At 42.1% G+C, this 21,636-nt stretch overlaps 1 protein-coding gene across 2 annotated transcripts in view; it reads left to right on the forward strand.

The window, feature by feature from the left end:
- Positions 1–21,636, forward strand: part of LOC126325742 (putative ATP-dependent RNA helicase TDRD12) — a 445,014-nt gene that overhangs the window by 309,931 nt on the left and 113,447 nt on the right. The window contains exons 18-20 of one of the 2 annotated variants that reach the window (XM_049995275.1): positions 2,786–2,974; positions 6,576–6,780; positions 15,911–16,055. In XM_049995275.1, the coding sequence (XP_049851232.1) occupies positions 2,786–2,974; positions 6,576–6,780; positions 15,911–16,055 (539 nt within the window). The remainder of the gene's footprint in view (positions 1–2,785; positions 2,975–6,575; positions 6,781–15,910; positions 16,056–21,636) is intronic. The other variant, XM_049995276.1, reaches the window with a different exon arrangement.

Here is a 21,636-nt window from a genome sequence, read left to right on the forward strand (position 1 = left end):
CTGAGCATTGTGTCTAGAGAATATGAGCGTGAGGCAAAATTTGATAGCTCACAGAAGCAGCGTGTGTAAATGTGTTCATGCGGAATGGGCTGGGATGTTATCATGGAGCAAAAACACTTCCTGTTAATGCTTCATCTTGATTGCCCTCTGAAAACCCATCAGGATATTTCAGTAGCATGCTCCTCCTGTGATGATTTTCCCCTTGCAAACATACACTCCTGGAAATGGAAAAAAGAATACATTGACACTGGTGTGTCAGACCCACCATACTTGCTCCGGACACTGTGAGAGGGCTGTACAAGCAATGACCACACGCACGGCACAGTGGACACACCAGGAACCGCGGTGTTGGCCGTCGAATGGCGCTAGCTGCGCAACATTTGTGCACCGCCGCCATCAGTGTCAACCAGTTTGCCGTGGCATATGGAGCTCCATCGCAGTCTTTAACACTGGTAGCATGCCGCGACATCGTGGACGTGAACCGTATGTGCAGTTGACGGACTTTGAGCGAGGGCGTATAGTGGGCATGCGGGAGGCCGGGTGAACGTACCGCCGAATTGCTCAACACGTGGGGCGTGAGGTCTCCACAGTACATCGATGTTGTCGCCAGTGGTCGGCGGAAGGTGCACGTGCCCGTCGACCTGTGACCGGACCGCAGCAACGCACGGATGCACGCCAACACCGTAGGATCCTACGCAGTGCCGTAGGGGACCGCACCGCCACTTCCCAGCAAATTACGGACACTGTTGCTCCTGGGGTATCGGCGAGGACCATTCGCAACCGTCTCCATGAAGCTGGGCTACGGTCCCGCATACCGTTAGGCCGTCTTCCGCTCACGCCCCAACATCGTGCAGCCCGCCTCCAGTGGTGTCACAACAGGCGTGAATGGAGGGACGAATGGAGACGTGTCGTCTTCAGCGATGAGAGTCGCTTCTGCCTTGGTGCCAATGATGGTCGTATGCGTGTTTGGTGCCGTGCAGGTGAGCACCACAATCAGGACTGCATACGACCGAGGCACACAGGGCCAACACCCGGCATCATGGTGTGGGGAGCAATCTCCTACACTGGCCGTACACCTCTGGTGATCGTCGAGGGGACACTGAATAGTGCACGGTACATCCAAACTGTCATCGAACCCATCGTTCTACCATTCCTAGACCGGCAAGGGAACTTGCTGTTCCAACAGGACAATGCATGTCCGCATGTATCCCGTGCCACCCAACGTGCTCTAGAAGGTGTAAGTCAACTACCCTGGCCAGCAAGATCTCCGGATCTGTCCCCCATTGAGCATGTTTGGGACTGGATGAAGCGTCGTCTCACGCGGTCTGCACATCCAGCACGAACGCTGGTCCAACTGAGGCGCCAAGTGGAAATGGCATAGCAAGCTGTTCCACAGGACTACATCCAGCATCTCCACGATCGTCTCCATGGGAGAATAGCAGCCTGCATTGCTGCGAAAGGTGGATATACACTGTACTAGTGCCGACATTGTGCATGCTCTGTTGCCTGTGTCTATGTGCCTGTGGTTCTGTCAGTGTGATCATGTGATGTATCTGACCCCAGGAATGTGTCTAATAAAGTTTCCCCTTCCTGGGACAATGAATTCACGGTGTTCTTATTTCAATTTCCAGGAGCGTATGTTAGTCCCGCACCATGCAGTTCCAAAAAAATACTCAGTATCATCTTTCTCAATGATGGTCAGGGCTTCACCTCTTTCAGTAGGATAATTCTACAAGTTTCCACTGCTCGCTTTGTCCTTTTTCTCAAGATCATAATGATGCAACCACTCATCCATGGTACTTTGTAGCTAAAGAAACCATCTGGATTAGACTAACATAGCTGAAGTATTTCTGCTGCTGCATCATTTTGGCTCACTTTTTGAATCATTGTCGCCATTGTGAGCAGTTGTGGAATCCACCATGTGCTGACCTTCGTCCTGTTCAAAAAGTCATGCAGGACGTTAAAAACTAATCAATAACTACTTTTCACTTTTCCAATACCACTTCAATTTGTGATACATCAGTTTTTGAGCACCATGATCTCCACATCTCTAGTGTTTCCCATTTTTTCACCTAGAAATGGTGTGCCATTTTACTCATCATCATTTAGACTTGTTTGACCATACTGGAAGAATTTGACATGTTATGTCATATGATGGTTCACTGTTGCCATACACTTCTATCCGGTCAGCATGGATTTTTGCAGCAGTTTTGCCCTTCAAATGCACAAACTGAATTACTGCATGACCCTCCACTTTGTCTGTGGGCGCCATCATTTTGTTTTGCATGTTCTAGCAACATACTATGGTACAGGAATTTCAATGCATATCAAACTAAAAACATGTACATGCAAAGAAACAAAAAATGTTATTTTATATTTTCGTAGGTGGTAATTGTAACTTCATAGCTAACTGTAATATTATGGCTAGAGTAAGAAGTGTGTATTTTTGTGCCTGTGTGCGTGCATAATAGTTAGTGCATGTAGAGAGACATACAACTTTGTGAAATATACGTTAGGGGTAAAATTGTCCCAGCTGTGTATTCCATTGTGTAGACCACAAAGATATGCTAATAGTAGGAATGCACAGGATTGTATTTTAATTGGTGTGTTATTCCATATGAATGCTTCCACATATTTGTTGAAGGAATTGTATATTAATACATTTGAGTGTTGTAATGTGTATTTAAAATACTACATGTTTTTTGTATTGCTGCTGTTGAGGTTTTTCGTGATGTGCATGTTAATAATATACCACAAATTCTCCAGTTTATTTTTTTGTTTTTAGGTGTTTAAGTTGCTTCACATTCCAGAAGAATTCAGACACATCCCACCTCAAGCTGTTGATGTATTTTTGTGTCATTTAGTTCCTTGTGATCTTGACTGGAACTGGAGCCATGCAGCTAGCATGAAGGTGTATGAATGGTTAAACAGTGTAGATGACAATGAAGAACAAGGAAAGTTCATGATAGGGAAGGTCAGTACAAGAAAATACAATATACAGTATATGCAAAATATGTGCATTGTATGTTTCATTTCTGTAGCTGATGCATTTCACCTACTCTTCTGCAGTAATGTTGTTCATGTGGTCTTCACTCTGAAGACTTGTTTGATGCATCTCATCATGCTACTCTAGTCTGTACAAGCCTGTTCACCTCAAAATAACTACTACAATCTGTAACCATCTGAATCTGCTTACAGTATTCATACCTAGGTCTCCTCCTAACCCCCCCCCCCCCCCCCCCCCCCCCACACACACACACACTCTTCCCTCCAGTCCAAAACTTACTGTTCCTTAATACCTAATGATGTGTCCTATTAGTCAGTCCTTTCTTTTAATCAAGTTGTGTCATAAATTTATTTTCCCCCAATTTATTTTGTACCTCCTTAGTAGTTATTTGATCTACCCATCTAATCTTCAGCACTCTTGTGTAGTACCTCATTTCAAAAGGTTCTATTGTCTTCTTGTGTCAACTACATACCGCGCACATTTCACTTCCGTATGTCTGTACTCCAGCCAAATATCTTCAGAAAATACTTACTTTTATTCAGTGCTAACAAATTTCTCTTCTACAGAAGCACTTTTCTTACCATTGCTAGTCTACAATACCAGAGAAGGAGATGCTGAGCCACTATAGGCACAACAAAAAGATTCACACAATTAAAGCTTTCGGCCATCAAGGCAATTGTCAGCAGTACACACACACACACACACACACACACACACACACACACACACACACACACACACACACCTGCAGTCTCACAGTCTCAGAGAGCTGAAACCACACTGCGAATAGCAGCACCAGCGCATGATGGCAGTGGCAACTGGGTGGGAGTAAGGAGGAGGGGAGGGATAGTATGATGGGAGCGGCGGATAGTCAAGTGTTGCAGTTTAGATGGAGGGCAGGAGAGAAGGTGCGGGGGCAAGGGGGGGGGGGGGGGGGGGGGGGTAAGTAGCGGAAAGGAGAGAAATAAAAGAAATAAAAAGACTGGGTGTGGCAGTGAAGTAACGGCTGTGTAGTGCTGGAATGGGAACGGGAAGGGGGCTGGATGGATGAGGATAGTGACCAACGAAGGTTGAGGTCAGGGGGGTTACGGGAATGTAGGATGTATTGCAGGGAAAGTTCCCACTTGCGCAATTCAGAAAAGCTGGTGTTGGTGGGGAAGATCCATATGGCACAGGCTGTGAAGCAGTCATTAAGATGAGGGATATCATGTTTGGCAGCGTGTTCAACAACAGGGTGGACCACTTGTTTCTTGGCCAAAGTTTGTCAGTGGCCGTTCATGCGGACAGACAGCTTGTTGGTTGTCATGCCTACGTAGAATGCAGCACAGAGGTTGCAGCTTAGCTTGTAAATTTTTTGATTTCCATTGTTTGATCATTGCTAGTCTATGTTTTATATCCTCTTTATTTTGCCTCCCATTAGTTATTTTACTGCCCAAATAGCAAAACTCAGCTACTACAATTAGTGTCTCATTTTTTAACCTAATTCCTTCAGCATTCCCTGATTTAATTTGACTTTGTTCCATAACACTTTCGTTAATATTCATATTATAATCTCTTTTTCAAGACACCATCCACTCTATTCAGCTGTTTTTCTAAGTCCTTACCTTTCCAAATTTCTCCTTGTATTCTTTTAATGCATGCTGGATGTACAGATTGACTAATACTGGGGATAGGTTACAACTCTGTCTATATCCACCACTGTTTACCTAGTATGTCCTTCAACTCTCGTAACTGCTGTCTTCTCTCTGTACAAGTTCTAAATAACCTTTTGCTCCCAGTATTTAGCCCCTGCCACCTTCAAAATTTCAAAGAATGTAGTCCACACAACAATGTCAAAAGTAACTTGTGTCACACATCAGCATACTGCATACTAAAAGACACTGACCACCTGCTTTGTGTGTAAATAAATTGCCATTAAAAAGTCAAATGATAAATTGGGGCATTGATTCAAATTTTCTTCATTTATTATTGCAGATCTTTGTAAGAGATTGTCTTTTATTTTCTATATGCAGCTGCTGCTGATACAGCATCATTTTTTCATGAAAATGTATTTTGTTTACAATTATTATGTATTCTTGAATAACTCTCATCATTCCAGAAGTGACCATCATTTTATTTTTATTTAATTGTGAGGATCATACAGGCACACAATCATGAAATAGATGCCTGAAAACTTTGAAAAGCGATTTGCAAATATGGGTCTCCCAAGTCTTTCTACAGTTTCAGTCATTGTGATGGACAGTGATCCATACCATAACAGACAGATGGGAAAAACACCCCACAAGGTATGATAACACAGGAAGGATGTTTGAATGATTTGCGAAAGAGGTGTGTTGCCTTTAATGAGAGCATGAGGAAGCAGGATCTGTTTGCTTTAATTCAATAACATAGACCTGCTAAAAAGCATACATGATCGACAAAGTGGCAAAAGAAAAAGGCCACATAGTTATCTGCTTGACACTCTCTAATTGTGATTTGAGTGCTGAAAAACGGGCATGGACAAAAGTAAAACGGTTGTTTAGGGATCACAACATTTCAGGCAACATGTCCAAAGACAATCTATTTAAGATTGCAAGGAATTACTTCTGTCAGTTACTGCTGGTGTCTAGGAAGGGTACTTAAGGATGGTCCAACAACTGGAAGAAGATTATGGGAGGCGTGATGGTATCATTGAACTCTGAATAGACAAAATCAGTATTAATACTACTGAATCAGACAGTAGCAACAATAACGCCATAAGCAAAGATGAGAAATGTAATGAGACTTATTCTGAGTGATTTATGTGTGCATACAGTTCAGCGTTACATATGTGGATAAATGTTCCAGATCTCACTCATTCTTTCTTTATTGTCCAGAGTGCAGATTTTACTACTGGATCTTTTTAATTTCAAGTTGTCTATGAGAACTGAACAGGAATTAGTAGCAACAGGACCATCATTGAACATGAAACTGTCAATTCTGCTTTCCTGAACCCTGCAAATTGATTTTACACCCATGTCTCAATTTGTAGACGTGCAATACCTAGCAGTTGATAGCTGTTACAGTGGGTGGCTAATAGAGGGCACTTACAGTGACACTTGGGAACAAATTATGTGTGAAAGCAATTGTGTTGCCAGCACTGCGTGACATTAGCTCAGTTCCCCCCCCCCTTTCCCCCTCCCTCCCCCTCCCCCTCCCCCTCTCCCTGTGCTGTTCCAATCCCCTCCACAGGCTGTGTGCTGGGATTCAGTGATCAACGCTTGCTTCCTTCACTCTCTGCACCCCTGTCAAATTTGCTCTTTTTCTTGTGAGAAGACTGTATGCTACTCACTGCATCCTTTATTTAGCTAGGAGATAACTGTCCTCTCATACAGTTTGTTTTCTATTCTATAAACAAGTCTGTGTGTGATGAAGTTAATTCCAAGCCATGTGTTGTAACTTAATTTTGGTGTACTTAAAGAGTGTAAATAAGCAAGATTGTGTGTGTATATACACAACGGCTGTGTTGACTGCCTGTACAGAAGAGCATGTGAAAAAACTCACACTTTTATCTCCCTCCACTGTATTTATGATAAAATGTGAATTGCAGATACTGTTGAGTCTTTCTGCTACCTTATGGCTTGACCCTATTGAATGCCATCAACTACTTCCTGCTTTGAAGACAACTGCTGTAGTTCTTTCGTTGAGGCAAAAGATATTAGAAAATGACCTTGGTGTAGAAAATCCACATCATATGTCAAGGTTGTATACATTATGTGAAGAAGCTGGGTTGGTTTTACCGGAATACTGTTCAGGTAAGCATTTTTTATTCAAATTTCATTTATGTAAGTGCAACATATTTAAAGCAGTAAAATGCACATGTATTTTTCTTTAATTGTTAGCTTACCTTCCTGTGTTGTAACAGTAATTGCCTTGATTGTCATTTCCATTTCTTATCTATCAGGTGAACCAATAGATGCTTAAATAAATTTAAATAATCAGCTTGATACTGTCAAAGTTAATGTTTAATCAGATCACATTGATTGTCTCGGCATATTTTCCTGATGATCAGCTTGCAGATGACAGGTTCCATTATATCAGAGAACCAGTTAATAATGTACAAAGACTGAAAAAAGTGTTTTGCCTGAGGATTTGGAGGGGGAGGGGAGGAAATCTTTCTGAATATAGGCTGCTAATATTATGTAACTTTACTCTTGTACACTCCTGGAAATGGAAAAAAGAACACATTGACACCGGTGTGTCAGACCCACCATACTTGCTCCGGACACTGCGAGAGGGCTGTACAAGCAATGATCACACGCACGGCACAGCGGACACACCAGGAACCGCGGTGTTGGCCATCGAATGGCGCTAGCTGCGCAGCATTTGTGCACCGACGCCGTCAGTGTCAGCCAGTTTGCCGTGGCATACGGAGCTCCATCGCAGTCTTTAACACTGGTAGCATGCCGCGACAGCGTGGACGTGAACCGTATGTGCAGTTGACGGACTTTGGGTGAGGGCGTATAGTGGGCATGCGGGAGGCCGGGTGGACGTACCGCCGAATTGCTCAACACGTGGGGCGTGAGGTCTCCACAGTACATTGATGTTGTCGCCAGTGGTCGGCGGAAGGTGCACGTGCCCGCCGACCTGGGACCGGACCGCAGCGACTCACGGATGCACGCCAAGACCGTAGGATCCTACGCAGTGCCGTAGGGGACCGCACTGCCACTTCCCAGCAAATTAGGGACACTGTTGCTCCTGGGGTATTGGTGAGGACCATTCGCAACCGTCTCCATGAAGCTGGACTACGGTTCCGCACACCGTTAGGCCGTCTTCCGCTCACGTCCCAACATCGTGCAGCCCGCCTCCAGTGGTATCGTGACAGGCGTGAATGGAGGGACGAATGGAGACGTGTCGTCTTCAGCGATGAGAGTCGCTTCTGCCTTGGTGCCAATGATGGTTGTATGCGTGTTTGGCGCCGTGCAGGTGAGCACCACAATCAGGACTGCATACGACCGAGGCACATTGGGCCAACACCCGGCATCATGGTGTGGGGAGTGATCTCCTACGCTGGCCGTACACCTCTGGTGGTCGTCGAGGGGACACTGAATAGTGCACGGTACATCCAAACCGTCATCGAACCCATCGTTCTACCATTCCTAGACCGGCAAGGGAACTTGCTGTTCCAACAGGACAATGCACGTCCACATGTATCCCGTGCCACCCAACGTGCTCTAGAAGGCGTAAGTCAACTACCCTGGTCAGCAAGATCTCCGGATCTGTCCCCCATTGAGCATGTTTGGGACTAGATGAAGCGTCGTCTCACGCGGTCTGCACGTCCAGCACGAACGCTGGTCCATCTGAGGTGCCAGGTGGAAAAGGCATGGCAAGCCGTTCCACAGGACTACATCCAGCATCTCTACGATCGTCTCCATGGGAGAATAGCATCCTGCATTGCTGCGAAAGGTGGATATACACTGTTCTAGTGCCGACATTGTGCATGCTCTGTTGCCTGTGTCTATGTGCCTGTGGTTCTGTCAGTGTGATCATGTGATGTATCTGACCCCAGGAATGTGTCAATAAAGTTTCCCCTTCCTGGGACAATGAATTCACGGTGTTCTTATTTCAATTTCCAGGAGTGTATTACTCAAAGTTAACTGACCAGATGGACATTATGCAAGGCTTCATCCATTTAATGGTACTCTACTGTAGCTCAGCAGTGGCTGATTGTGCTGTTGTCCACAGCATCTGTTTAAGAGTACTATAGGAAGGGTTCTATAAAATCATAAAATACGAAGATATTACATACTCAGACATGACATAAAAAATGAGAGTAATGTATACACTTGGCAGTGAAGTTATTTCATTCAACTCAAAGTCATATTATACTTCAATTAAAACATCTTTATGATAGAAATTTGAGTGGGTCAAGTTGTAGAGGCCCGCCACCAGCCAATCTTACTTCTCTCTCAAGCATCACATGCTATCTGTGTTGCCTATTTTGTAGGTACATGCAGAGCTTGTCTAACATGGCTGGCTACACGCCAGCAACATTGTCCTCTATCTCTGCAGTCTATCAGCCACAAAGTTACTTTCTTGAAGCTGTAAAACTAAGTTCTGTTTCCTGGAGCAGATTTTTAGAATCACATTTTTCTTTGTGTTTTTTTAGCAAAACTTGTAAAGATTTTTATAGAAACTCAGATTTTATGTTTTGTATATTTCAGTGACTAACATATTACAAAGTTCAGGTGTACTCCAGAATGAAATTTTCTCTCTGCAGCAAAGCTTGCACTGATATGAAATTTCCTGGCAAATTAAAACTGTATGCTGGATTCGGAACTCGGGACCTTTGCCTTTCGCAGGCAAGTGATCTACCATCTTAGCTACCCAAGCATGACTTATGACCCCACAGCTTAAATTCCGCCAGTACCTTGTCTTCTACCTTCCAAACTTCACAGAAGCTCCCCTGCAGACCTTGCAGAACTAGCACTCCTGGAAGAAAGACTATTGCAAAGACATGGCTTAGCCATAGCCTGTGGGATGTTTCCAGAACGAAATTTTCACTCTACAGTGAAGTGTGTGCTAATATGAAACTTCCTGGCAGATTAAAACTGTGTGTCAGACCGAGATTCAGTCTTAGGACATTTGCCTTTTGCAGGCAAGTGCTCTACCATCTGACCTATCCAAGCATGATTCACGACCCGTCTCCACAGCTTTAATTCCGCCAGTACCTCGTCCTTTTCATTCTTCAAACAGTCCCCAGGCTGTGGCTAAGCCATGTCTCCACAATGTCTTTTTTACAGGAGTGCTAGTTCTGCAAGGTCTGCAGGAGAGCTGTGAAGTTTGGATTTTATAAGATGAGGTGCTGGGAAGCTGTGGGCCGGGTTGTGAATCATGCTTGGATAGCTCAGATGGTAGATTACTTAGCCGTGAAAGGCAAAGGACCCAAGTTTGAGTCTCGGTCCAGCACACAGGTTTTAATCTGCCAGGAAGTTTAGGTACACTACTTCTTTTCACTATGTCTTTTAGAAGGGACAATAAAATGAAAACAAGACAGATGGAAAAAAATAAGGGATCTATTTACAATTGCAAATGTAATCCCATAACTGTTCAGCTGTTCGTACATTTATCCCACTGTGAGACTAAACTGTGAGTGCGTTTATGGAAAAATGTTTGCAGTTGATTGTGGAACTATGGTTGTGATGAGGCGTGCACCTCTTCATTGAAGCAAATCGTCTGTCTTCAGGGCTCGAAAAGGAAATGGCATGGGGCGAGATTGGGATTCTATAGAGGATGTGTTAGGGCTTCCTAGCGAAACATCTATAATGTACTTGAAACAACTTTGGCAGCATGTGAGTGGGCACTATTCTGCAGCAGAACGATGCTGTCTGTCAACATTCTTGGGTGCTTCGACTAAATGGCATGCTAGTGTTTTCTGTTTTTGCCCTCCCCCATGAACCATGGACCTTGCCATTGGTGGGGAGCCTTGTGTTCCTCAGCGATACAGATAGCCGTACCGTAGGTGCAACCACAACAGAGGGGTATCTGTTGAGAGGCCAGACAAACATGTGGTTCCTGAAGAGGGGCAGCAGCCTTTTCAGTAGTTGCAGGGGCAACAGTCTGGATGATTGACTGATCTGGTCTTGTAACAATAACCAAAACGGCCTTGCTGTGCTGGTACTGCAAACGGCTGAAAGCAAGGGGAAACTACAGCTGTAATCTTTCCCGAGGGCATGCAGCTTTACTGTATGATTAAATGATGATGGCGTCCTCTTGGGTGAAATATTCCGGAGGTAAAATAGTACCCCATTCGGATCCCCGGACGGGGACTACTCAAGAGGATGTCGTTATCAGGAGAAAGAAAACTGGCGTTCTACGGATCGGAGCGTGGAATGTCAGATCCTTAATCGTGCAGGTAGGTTAGAAAATTTAAAAAGGGAAATGGGTAGGTTAAAGTTAGATATAGTGGGAATTAGTGAAGTGCGGTGGCAGGAGGAACAAGACTTTTGGTCAGGTGACTACAGGGTTATAAATACAAAATCAAATAGGGGTAATGCAGGAGTAGGTTTAATAATGAATAGGAAAATAGGAATGCGAGTAAGCTACTACAAACAGCATAGTGGCCAAGATAGATACGAAGCCCACACCTACTACAGTAGTACAAGTTTATATGCCAACTAGCTCTGCAGATGATGAAGAAATTGAAGAAATGTATGATGAAATAAAAGAAATTATTCAGATAGTGAAGGGTGACGAAAATTTAATAGTCATGGATGACTGGAATTCGGTAGTAGGAAAAGGGAGAGAAGGAAACATAGTAGGTGAATATGGACGGGGGCAAAGAAATGAAAGAGGAAGCCGCCTGGTAGAATTTTGCACGGAGCACAAATTAATCATAGCTAACACTTGGTTCAAGAACCATAAACGAAGGCTGTATACATGGAAGAAGCCTGGAGATACTGACAGGTTTCAGATAGATTATATAATGGTAAGACAGAAATTTAGGAACCAGGTTTTAAATTGTAAGACATTTCCAGGGGCAGATGTGGACTCTGACCACAATCTATTGGTTATGACCTGTAGATTAAAACTAAAGAAACTGCAAAAAGGTGGGAATTTAAGGAGATGGGACCTGGATAAACTAAAAGAACCAGAGGTTGTACAGAGTTTCGGGGATAGCATAAGGGAGCAATTGACAGGAATTGGGGAAAGAAATACGGTAGAAGAAGAATGGGTAGCTTTGAGGGATGAAGTAGTGAAGGAAGCAGAGGATCAAGTAGGTAAAAAGATGAAGGCTAGTAGAAATCTTTGGCTAACAGAAGAAATATTGAATTCAATTGATGAAAGGAGAAAATATAAAAATATAGTAAATGAAGCAGGCAAAAAGGAATACAGGCGTCTCAAAAATGAGATCAACAGGAAGTGCAAAATGGCTAAGCAGGGATGGCTAGAGGTCAAATGAAAGGATGTAGAGGCTTATCTCACTAGGGGGGCGGTAGATACTGCCTACAGGAAAATTAAAGAGACCTTTGGAGATAAGAGAACCACTTCTATGAATAACAAGAGCTCAGATGGAAACGCAGTTCTAAGCAAAGAATGGAAAGCAGAAAGGTGGAAGGAGTATATAGAGGGTCTATACAAGGGCGATGTACTTGAGGACAATATTATGGAAATGGAAGAGGATGTAGATGAAGATGAAATGGGAGATACGATACTGCGTGAAGAGTGTGACAGAGCACTGAAAGACCTGAATCGAAACAAGGCCCCCAGAGTGGACAACATTCCATTGGAACTACTGATGACCTTGGGAGAGCCAGTCCTGACAAAACTCTACCATCTGGTGAGCAAGATGTATGAGACAAGCGAAATACCCTCAGACTTCAAGAAGAATATAATAATTCCAATCCCAAAGAAAGTAGGTGCTGACAGATGTGAAAATTACCGAACTATCAGTTTAATAAGTCACAGCTGCAAAATACTAACGCGAATTCTTTACAGATGGATAGAAAAACTAGTAGAAGCCAACCTCGGGGAAGATCAGTTTGGTTTCCGTAGAAATGTTGGAACACGTGAGGCAATACTGTCTCTACGACTTACCTTAGAAGGTAGATTAAGGAAGGGCAAACCTACATTTCTAGCATTTGTAGACTTAGAGAAAGCTTTTGACAATGTTGATTGGAATACTCTCTTTCAAATTCTGAAGGTAGCAGGGTTAAAATACAGGGAGCGAAAGGCTATTTACAATTTGTACAGAAACCAGATGGCAGTTATAAGAGTCGAGGGACATGAAAGGGAAGCAGTGGTTGGGAAGGGAGTGAGACAGGGTTGCAGTCTCTCCCCGATGTTATTCAATCTGTATATTGAGCAAGCAGTGAAGGAAACAAAAGAAAAATTCAGAGTAGGCATTAAAATCCATGGAGAAGAAAAAAAAAATGTTGAGGTTCGCCGATGACATTGTAATTCTGTCAGAGACAGCAAATGACTTAGAAGAGCAGTTGAACGGAATGGATAGCGTCTTGAAAGGAGGATATAAGATGAACATCAACAATAGCAAAACGAGGATAATGGAATGTAGTCGAATAAAGTCGGGTGATGCTGAGGGAATTAGATTAGGAAATGAGACAATTAAAGTAGTAAAGGAGTTTTGCTATTTGGGGAGCAAAATAACTGATGATGGTCGAAGTAGAGAGGATATAAAATGTAGACTGGCAATGGCAAGGAAAGCGTTTTTTGAAGAAGAGAAATTTGTTAATATCGAGTATAGATTTAAGTGTCAGGAAGTCATTTCTGAAAGTGTTTGTATGGAGTGTAGCCATGTATGGAAGTGAAACATGGACGATAACTAGTCTGGACAAGAAGAGAATAGAAGCTTTCAAAATGTGGTGCTACAGAAGAATGCTGAAGATTAGATGGGTATATCACATAACTAATGAGGAAGTATTGAATAGGATTGGGGAGAAGAGAGGCTTGTGGCACAACTTGACTAGAAGAAGGGATCGGTTGGTAGGACATGTCCTGAGGCATCAAGGGATCACAAATTTAGCACTGGAGGGTAGCGTGGAAGGTAAAAATCGTAGAGGGAGACCAAGAGATGACTACACTAAGCAGATTCAGAAGGATGTAGGTTGCAGTAGGTACGGGGAATTGAAGAGGCTTGCACAGGAGAGAGTAGCATGGAGAGCTGCGTCAAACCAGTCTCAGGACTGAAGCCACAACAACAACATCTGTTTTTGCAAAGTGTCCACATACTGCAGTGTGTTAATTGTCATGCTGGGTTCCAGAAAGTCAATGATCAGCGGGACCTTGCAATCAAAGGAAAATGTCATCATAACTTTCCTGGAACCTTGCATGCTTTTTGTTTTGACTACACTGTAGAAGTTTCCCTGGGAAAACCTGAAAACCTTTCACAACTTTCATACAGTCCCGATATCTCCCCATGCAATTTCCATATTTTTGGAGCCCTGAAGAGTGATATTGTGACTGTTTGTTTGCAGGTGCATGCCTGGGTACAAAATAGACCTGTAGACAACCACAAACATGTCTCCATGAGGGCACTGACTGTCTTTTCTCTCTGGACATTTAAAGCAAGTTGCCAATCTTTGCACCACATTGTATCTTCTCAAGATTTGACAGTATTCGTTCAACTTTTCTGTGACAGTGCTTTATTTTAGATAACTGATGATCTGTAAAACTCCAAGGTTAGTATAAATATTGTCCGCAAGGTCATTAATGTACAGCATGAACAGCAAGAGTCCCAGCACATTTCTCCAGCACACACATGAAGTTACTTCTACATATGTCGATGACTCTCTGTCCAAGAAACCTAATGTGTCCTCCCACCAATGAAACTTCAACCCAGTCATACACGTCACTTGATACACCATACTATCATAATTTTGATAGTAAATTTAGGTATATTACTGAGTCGAATGCTTTCTAGAAGTCAAGAGATACTGCACCTTCCTGACTGCCTTGGTCCATGGCTTTCTAGATGTCATGTGACAAAAGTGAAAGTAGGGTTTCACATGGTTGATGTTTTCAGAATCCATGATGGTTGGCATAAGAGAGGTCATTTTGTTCAAGATACCTCTTTATATTTGAACTCAGAAAATGTTCTGAGATTCCACAACACACAAATGTCACGGATACTGGATATGGACTAAATTTAGTGTGACCTTAATCGTACACATGGTTTAGTTTTTATCCCTCATTTAAAGATTTCAATTTTAGAACTACTATACTTGTTGTCCCATTCTGGTTTCAAACAGTAGATTTTTACCAACAGAATCAAGAAATTTACCATGTATGTTTCAACCTTGTAAACAGCATACCTAACCAAAAAATGGTTCAAATGGCTCTGAGCACTATGGGACTTAACATCTGTGGTCATCAGTCCCCTAGAACTTAGAACTACTTAAACCTAACTAACCTAAGGACATCACACACATCCATGCCCGAGGCAGGATTCTAACCTGCAACTGAAGCGCTTAGAACCGCATGGCCACACAGGCTGGCCACCTAACCAAAGATTGGGTCAATATAGCCTGAAATTGGCAATGCAGCGTTAAATATGGAAGTTATAAGATGAAAGCTCGCTGTTTGTCTTTCACTTTACATTGCTTTAAACTAAAATAGATGAAGTTTCAACATTGGAAGGATTAATCCTACTGATCTTCTGACTGTTCCAAGTGTAGGTCATACCACCTATGTGGTTTTATACACAGTGAAGAGTGCCAATTACTGCACTGTAATTATGGTGTACAGTTGGATTTATGACTTTTTATTTAATTGTATTTTCTTTTTACCCTAAAATATTTGAAATATATGGTGATGTAAATCTGAACTAAGAATCAGAACAAGATGTTTTAGATAGCAAAGTCTAATGGGTCATAGAAAATAATAATAAAAACAAGTTTAATGAACATGATGTAATTACAGCAGACAAGTGCAAAGCCACTGGAAAAATGTGGTGAAAGTGTTGCATTCAGTATGTCAAACTAAATGGGTCAGGATTGGAGTATGAAAAGCTGTATATTTCACCTTATTTATTCAGTCTGTATGCAGAGTACATTAAGAGAACTGCTGGGTATAAAATAGCTGAGATAATATAAATAACCTTAGATATCACACACACATGCTTCAGACATAATAGTACAGGAAGGAAATACAATCAAGTAAAAAATTATAAATACCACAGTAGACCAGTACACAATGCCAGGCCAAGACTGCAATTCTGTAGTCAAGCTGTAGAACTGCAGTCCCAGCATTGTGTACTCAGTTGGTTCAGTGTACCTGACAGATGTGTGTGTGTGTGTGCGCGCTTTAACTCAAAAAGAATTTGTCCAAAAGATAGCAAATTGTCAGAGATATTTTAACAAGCCTTATTAGTTAAGAATAGAGATAAATTTTATGATTTTTGCCTGCTAATGACTTGATTGTTTTTAGAAGCTCAGCAGTGCCAAAATGAAAAGGAGGGTAGTCTGGAACCCCAGTGGGCATTTCTTTCAGAGCAAGACAACACTGAAATTGCGTTCTTTACTGCTGATAGCCCTAGTCAGTTCTTCATAAGAAATGCCAAATGGGAAGAAAGGTGAGTAACTGCAGTTCCAAATTACAAAGTGTGTGTGTGTGTGTGTGTGTGTGTGTGTGTGTGTGTGTGTGTGTGTGTGTGTGTGGGTGGGTGTGGGTGTGTTTTGCATCAGACAGAAGTAATTTTGTTCTTCGTAACAAAATTTTAATGTGCTAAAAATTGTTTCTGATGTAACATAAAAGGCACTTTTGGCTAAAACATAAAATTGCTTGAAACTGTGTTTGCCTCTCTGCACCACATTTTACTTGTACAAGGGCTGTCCAGAAAGTATAAAGAGTTTTATCTATAAAATCAGTGTTTATTTAGATACAGCTGTTTGACACTAGTCACCCTGAAATAGTCCCCTTCAGCTTCTACACATCACTCCCAGTGCTGCTGCCCAGGGGTGTCAACTTATAGAAAATATTGGGGGGGGGGGGCGCATACTATGGGTCTGGCGCTGGGAATTTTTTGAAAGTTTTGATAAAAAATAGTGAGTTTTAAAGTTTTTTAAAGCATTTTAGAGTCATGTGATCAACACTAGAATCCTGGAAACTGGACTCTCGATAACTCGACACTCTGGGAAACTCGACAAGCCTGACACATTTTTTGGCTTTCAAAAAAGAAACAAAACATAAATACACATGGTATTTTCATAAAAAGATAATTTAATTTACAGTAATAATCATGATTATAGACTATTATGGAGCAGTGAATATATAGCTCTGAAAAGACTGAAATTATATTTAAATAAATCCTAAACTATCATTAAAAGAACAAAACATAAAATATTGCTGTCACAACAGTAATAGCACTTTGAGTAAGGCTCAAGGTTCGTTAAACAAAAACAGTATCTCAAAGTTAATGCTTTAATACAGTTAATAAAGTTAATACAGTATGGCAAATACTTTCAGTCAAAAAGTATGTAAATAGAGGGTTTTAATTGGGTCTTACACCTTAAACATATTTAAGTATTTGAAAATAGCTAATGCAGTAGTATAGTAATACAGTACTAAACTAGTGCTAATATTTTCAAACTGAAAATTTAACATTATGTATGTATTTAATTCTCTATTTTATAAAGATTTTTAATATTGCCCTAAATGCCATTATTAGGGCTAGAGTGCCTTTAGAAAGGTGACTGTCTGACTGGATTATTGAATATGATGTCGTTGATGACTGGTTGGATATCCGATTCATCCAAAACATGTCGGTGGGCATGAAGAACAGCCAAGTTGTTCAGTCACTTCTGTCCTATTGTTGATCCGAGATATGACTTCGGGCATCTAAGGGCGCTAAATGACCATTCTGCTGTTGCTGTCGTGATTGGAGCTACTTGGAGAAGCTTAATGGACTTCACTACTTCACATAACATTTCTCCAACGGCAGGCTCTTGTGTAATGTACATTCTTACATCACACATGTTTCTTAAGACCAGATGTTTTTTATTATCAATATTGGCTAACATATTCAAGTGTAAGCACAGTGTCTCAGTGTCTAGGACATTTTAGAAAAACTAAGTTGATATTTCCAAATTTGTTTCACCTCTGTTTACTAAAAGCAAACACTCTAGTTCGACTGCAATGACCTGTGTGAGTCCAGTTGAAGCAAAGCACTCAGTAATGCAAGGTTGCACAGTTTCACAAACTTCAATGTAAATAGCTTTGTGGTATTCCTTTGGGGTTTTGAAAGTGTGCTGTGAGCTGGCTTTGTTGTTTTCATATTTCTTTGGTATACTTCAATTCCAAGGAACCGAAGGATCATCAACTTGTGATGGTTTTTCTTTTAAACACAATTCCTAAAAGTATTCAAAACTACCATGCCTTCCATTCAATATGTAAATCAAGCCCTCATATATTTTTTCCAGGTCAGCAACACTTAGATGAGGGCATTGAATTTTTTCATTAACATCCTTTACTGGGATCCATTGCATGGCAATAAAGACGTAAAAAGAAATAAGTCTTGAATTGTACCATTGACTAAAGGTAGCCTGCACATTTGTAACCATCCTCTGTTTTGTCTTCTGCAGAAAATGTTTCAAATAATTGTAAAAGGTCTTCAAAGTTTTTCAATATTCTCAAGATACTAGAAGCTTACATAGTCCATCTAGTCGGGCACAGGGGTCGTAGACCAGCTTGTCCGTATGCTTCTGTAAAGTCCCATCCTTTTGTTGGATTTCCTTACGGTGTTTATTAAGTCCTTGGTCAAAGCCATATTACCCCTCATAGATGTAAGATGGTGGAGACTGTCTACACCTTCCAAGTCTTAAACTGTGAGCAGTGCAGTGAATGTAATGTGCTTTTTGTTGTATATCCAAAACTAACTTTTTTATCCATTTGTACTTACCTCTCATATTCGATACACCGTCGCAGCACTGTCCTCTTAACTTATCCATTGACAAATCAAGACCAGCAAAACTTTTAAAATACTAAACAGAGTTTGTGATTCAGTGTTGGGGGTCTCATATAAGCCAATACAGCCTTCATTGATGATTAAGGAATCATCAACAGTACGAGTACAAAATAACACTTGTTCGTCAATCGAAGAATCACTTGTTTCGTCAACCGTAATAGAAAAATGTTCAGTCTATTTGATTGAAGCCAATACCATTCTCAACACAGACTTTCCTAGTAGATCAATGATCTCGTTTTGAATATCGTGGGAACTGTTCATTCATTTGGGAGGCCACACTTAAGTTATTGTTAGAATTTAGTTTCAGAACACCTTCTTTATGCGTAAACGTGTTCTCCTGAAGACGGAATTTTTCCAAAGCCTTGTTCCTGTTAGAAAATCCTACAGAAGTAAATGCATCTTCTTTTGAAGAAAATTCTAATAGATTTTTGGTGTCTCCTTCTTTGCAGGTTTTGCAAAAAACTTTTTCAGTAGATGCTTCATATTCTAGCCATGCATATTTGATCAACCAAGACTTCTGAAATGATCTTCCCTTACCGTATTGTCCAGGTTTTGGCTGTGAACGGTTCTCACCTGGAGATGACGAAGCAATTGATGACACAATAATTGTTGGAGGTTAACTTGCAGTATCATTAACTTCTAATCATGCCTTTTTGATAACAGTTTTATCCATTGCAAACTTAATTCACAATACACTAAGAGACTAAGGTAAACGAATAAAATATAGTCATATAAAATAGTCTACTAAACACTAAAGTCGGAACACTAAACACGTCTGCAGCATGCACTGAACGAAACTATCCATACTGAATGGCTGCGACAGCAGGTTGGGCTTTATATAACCACAGCACCGTAACGTCTCGAAGCATCAAGGCAACACGAGGCGAGGGTTTCCAGATGCTTCTGCTCCAGTTCTTTTGAAGTCACCATGGCCGCAGTGCTGGCCAGCCAGCGCCAGACTTTACCCGAAGGTTCGCGCACTGGGAAAAATTCTAAGTGTGCCCGCAGCACCGTAACACTATCATGATTCACACCACTTGTTTTCAGTTAACCTGCTTACTGCCATAATAATTATTTGTTTTAACTCATTACTGAATGTACTTTAAGGAAAATAAAAAATTCCATCATAATTTTGTGATTTTACAAAGAATCATATTTTTTAATTTATTGGGGTGGGGGACCTCTGCCCCCCCCCCCCCCCCCCCACTCTAAACGAATTTTTTAGGGGCCTCAAGCCCCCTCAAGCCCCATGGAGTTGGTGCCTGTGCTGCTGCCACTGCTGGAAGCATCACTGGAAAGCCTCTTTTGGTATTGTGTACTGCTGCTCTGTTGAATTCTGCGTAATGTCTCCCTATTGTGAAATATGGTCCCTTTCAGAGTTTTTTCCAGTTTAGGAAAAAGCCAGAAGTCACTTGGTGCCGAGTCAGGGAAACAGGGAGCTGACAAACCTCAGCCATGTTGTGTTTGACCGAAAAGCTATGAGCCATTTGCACCTTACTGCTTCACAAAGATGTGGCAGATCCTTGGTAGTACTCTGTATTGACATTAGTGCCTTCTGAGCCGTACTTCTGATGGACCACACCATTGGAGTCAAAAAAGATGGTCAGCACAGCACAACTTTCACATTGCTGCAGATTTGTTTTGCTTTTTGAGGTCTTAGAAATGATGGATGCTTTCATTTTGATAAATGGAATCCTGTTTCTGATCAATAACAATCTCATTCACAGATGTTTGAGAGCCTGCCTTTCTTCGCTGATGATCGGTCATCTTTGAAGTGGCTGTACCTCTCCTTTATTTGTGTGGTACCCATTGCTTCATCCCCAAATACTTGTCGAATTTGTGAATTGTTTAAATGTGAGAATTGCCAATTCTAAAACAAAATTTGATCCAATAACATCGTTCCAATTTTTCAGTCATTTTGCCCACCACACAAAATCTGACAACTATCACTTACAAATGTTCACTAGTCAATGAGTAGACAGCAACCACTTGTTTCCATAGTCATGAAAAAAATCGTGCATCTGAGCTACGTAGCCCTACAAACACAGAGAGCTCTGATACCATTGTTGGTTTCAACAATAAAAAATAAGATCAGAACAGCCCATGTATTTACTTTGTCAGCTCCCATTGTGTGACTGAAGCTTTTGTTTTTTGAAATTATTAACAATATCTGTTGGAAGTCAGAAGCACCTCCTTTTCACAGTGTCGTAAGAAGTTATGTGCTGAAATAATCCCAAAAAGTCTGATGCAAGATCACTGTTCAGCTTACTTCTTGACACTTTCTTTAAAAATACACTTCTGGAAATTGAAATAAGAACACCGTGAATTCATTGTCCCAGGAAGGGGAAACTTTATTGACACATTCCTGGGGTCAGATACATCACATGATCACACTGACAGAACCACAGGCACATAGACACAGGCAACAGAGCATGCACAATGTCGGCACTAGTACAGTATATATCCACCTTTCGCAGCAATGCAGGCTGCTATTCTCCCATGGAGACGATCGTAGAGATGCTGGATGTAGTCCTGTGGAACGGCTTGCCATGCCATTTCCACCTGGCGCCTCAGTTGGACCAGCGTTCGTGCTGGACGTGCAGACCGCGTGAGACGACACTTCATCCAGTCCCAAACATGCTCAATGGGGGACAGATCCGGAGATCTTGCTGGCCAGGGTAGTTGACTTACACCTTCTAGAGTACGTTGGGTGGCACGGGATACATGTGGACGTGCATTGTCCTGTTGGAACAGCAAGTTCCCTTGCTGGTCTAGGAATGGTAGAACGATGGGTTCGATGACGGTTTGGATGTACCGTGCACTATTCAGTGTCCCCTCGACGATCACCAGAGGTGTACGGTCAGTGTAGGAGATCGCTCCCCACACCATGATGCTGGGTGTTGGCCCTGTGTGCCTCGGTCGTATGCAGTCCTGATTGTGGCGCTCACCTGCACGGCGCCAAACACGCATACGAACATCATTGGCACTAAGGCAGAAGCAACTCTCATCGCTGAAGACGACACGTCTCCATTCGTCCCTCCATTCACGCCTGTCGCGACACCACTGGAGGCGGGCTGCACTATGTTGGGGCGTGAGCGGAAGACGGCCTAACGGTGTGCGGGACCATAGCCCAGCTTCATGGAGACGGTTGCAAATGGTCCTCGCCGATACCCCAGGATCAACAGTGTCC

This window comes from Schistocerca gregaria, chromosome 2 (assembly GCF_023897955.1).
Source record: "Schistocerca gregaria isolate iqSchGreg1 chromosome 2, iqSchGreg1.2, whole genome shotgun sequence".
Taxonomy (NCBI): Eukaryota; Metazoa; Arthropoda; class Insecta; order Orthoptera; family Acrididae; genus Schistocerca; species Schistocerca gregaria.